The following is a 2,110-nucleotide window of genomic DNA, read 5'->3' on the forward strand; positions in this document are numbered from 1 at the left end:
CCCCCCCCCCCCCCCCCCCATGATTTATTCTTTAACATTTTATTGTCAAATTTTTATCGTATTGAAAATTTGAAAGAACTTTACAGTGATCACTCATGCACTCACCACCTAGATTCTAACATTAACATTTTCTAATCTTATCTTATGTATCTACCTTTCCATTCACTAGGGTGTTTTCAGTGGAAAACCTAGGTTTCAAAACTGCATTTTAGTGTAATTTTTAAAAGATATTTGTGTATGCATGGGAAAGCATTGTGGGAGGCTTTATATAAAGTTAATGTTGGTTATCTTTCGCTTATAGGGGATTTTTGCTTCCCATTTTATTCTTCATTGTACTGTCTGAATATTTTACAATGAATGTGTGATACAATAATTTTAAAAAAATGTTTAAAACTACATGAAAGCTCTTCTCCTTTAGCGTGAACAAGAATGGGTTTTTTTTAAAGTAGATACAACTTGATTTGAAATGAAGTGAATTATTTTTCTTTTTTCTACAGATAATGATGAATAATCCTCAAAATGATTTTTAATCCTCAACTATATGAAAGCATTTGAATTTGGCTCATCAGAATAACAAGCTTCAGTGGGAAATACAGCAATTATTTATTTAAAAAATCAGATTTAAGGTGGTCTTGCTTATTGCCTGAAAAGATGGAGAAACATGCCATTTTCAATGAAGATTCTAATATTTTATCTATTTTATTTTGTTCATTGAATTCCATGGTTAAATCCTGTAAAATATATACTTTATTAAATCATCCAACCAAAGCATAGGAAACATTGACCCAGAACCTGACTTAATGGTTTTGAAGATTTACTATGCAATAGGGTAACTCTGACTTTCAGCAGATGTCTTTAGGTTGAGGGAATTACCTATGTCATGAAGGACCTGTCTGTGGTTTTTCAATGAAGTCTTTAAGAATGACCTTTTTTCTGTCTAGTACTTGTTTTCATTCTGGCCAGCAGTTCTACGTTAAATCACCTTGTCAAGGGCTCTATTTAGATCTATACATTTTGAAGATGACATTTTTAGCCTTAAAGTTTATATTCTCAAGTCCTTTTACAACCAGTATGTCTCCTGAACTAGCACACAGGCTGTAGAAACAGTCTTAGAAATCATTGAAAGATTTGATTATGAAAGAATAGCAAAATTATATTTCCTGACATATAAAAAGTTGGTTTAATGCCTTTATTTCTCTTTAAGGACCAGAACCAGGAATACTATATTGAAAACTTAGTCTGTGGATTTAACATTGACCTAGCATATAGCTTAAAGTTGCTCTTTTGGTTTTAACTTTGTCTCATACATATGTTCCAAGGACAATGTGATGTTAAAAAGGAGGAAATAATTATTTTTATGTTGACACTGTGACAGTTTTGGTAACTAGGATCCTAGGGAGGGAAATGTTTGCCTCTTGAACTTCTTTCCATTATCAGAGGATTTAGTTAGGTCATTAAGATGGTGATCACACAGCTTCAATCGCAATATACCAAGTATAACCTGGATTCGTTAGTGGTGTCTACAGTCCAGATGTTCTTCGTAATAAAAGCAAAGTTTTTGAACCTCTGAGTACAAAGCAGGCTGGTTGGCATAATATGTAATTTGAAAAATAAAATCTTATCTTGCAGCACTATCAGTATGTTGAATTTATTATGTGTATTATTTCTAATATCCAAAACTAAATACTTGATTTTTTATATGTGTGTTTATTTTCTGATATTGCTATTAAATTTTTATTATCTACCTGAAGTATATCATTGATTGTCTTTTATTTATTAGCACTTTTCTCAATAGAAGGTTTTCACATCAAGCTGAGAATACATTTGTTGGTTTTGTACCTGATGATTTCTTTCTTCATAATGGAAGAAAATGAATTCTGTGCTTTAATTCTGTACAATCCTGAAAGATGGTCATATTTTGCGGAGGTTATGTGTTAATTCTTAAACTATTACAGCTATTAGAAAAGGGTATAATATAGTAGAAAATATTGTTTTAGCCCTATTTCAGAAGATGTTATCTGTGCATGAATAAGGATGATCAATAGGATTTGTGCCATCTCCAGGCGATTAGCAGTGTGTGACTCTAGAGTGTTGCTATGGAAAGATTATG

At 31.8% G+C, this 2,110-nt stretch overlaps 1 protein-coding gene across 1 annotated transcript in view; it reads left to right on the plus strand.

Annotated features, from left to right (window-relative positions):
• The window catches only part of NEK1 (NIMA related kinase 1), a 203,017-nt gene extending 201,264 nt beyond the window's left edge, over positions 1-1,753 (plus strand). The window contains exon 36 of the mRNA XM_017863295.1: positions 498-1,753. Within this exon, the coding sequence (XP_017718784.1) occupies positions 498-511 (14 nt within the window). The 3' untranslated portion in view covers positions 512-1,753. The remainder of the gene's footprint in view (positions 1-497) is intronic.
• The last annotated feature ends 357 nt before the right edge of the window (positions 1,754-2,110 follow it).

Source organism: Rhinopithecus bieti, unplaced genomic scaffold (genome assembly GCF_001698545.2).
Source record: "Rhinopithecus bieti isolate Rb0 unplaced genomic scaffold, ASM169854v2 scaffold_66246, whole genome shotgun sequence".
NCBI lineage: Eukaryota > Metazoa > Chordata > Mammalia > Primates > Cercopithecidae > Rhinopithecus > Rhinopithecus bieti.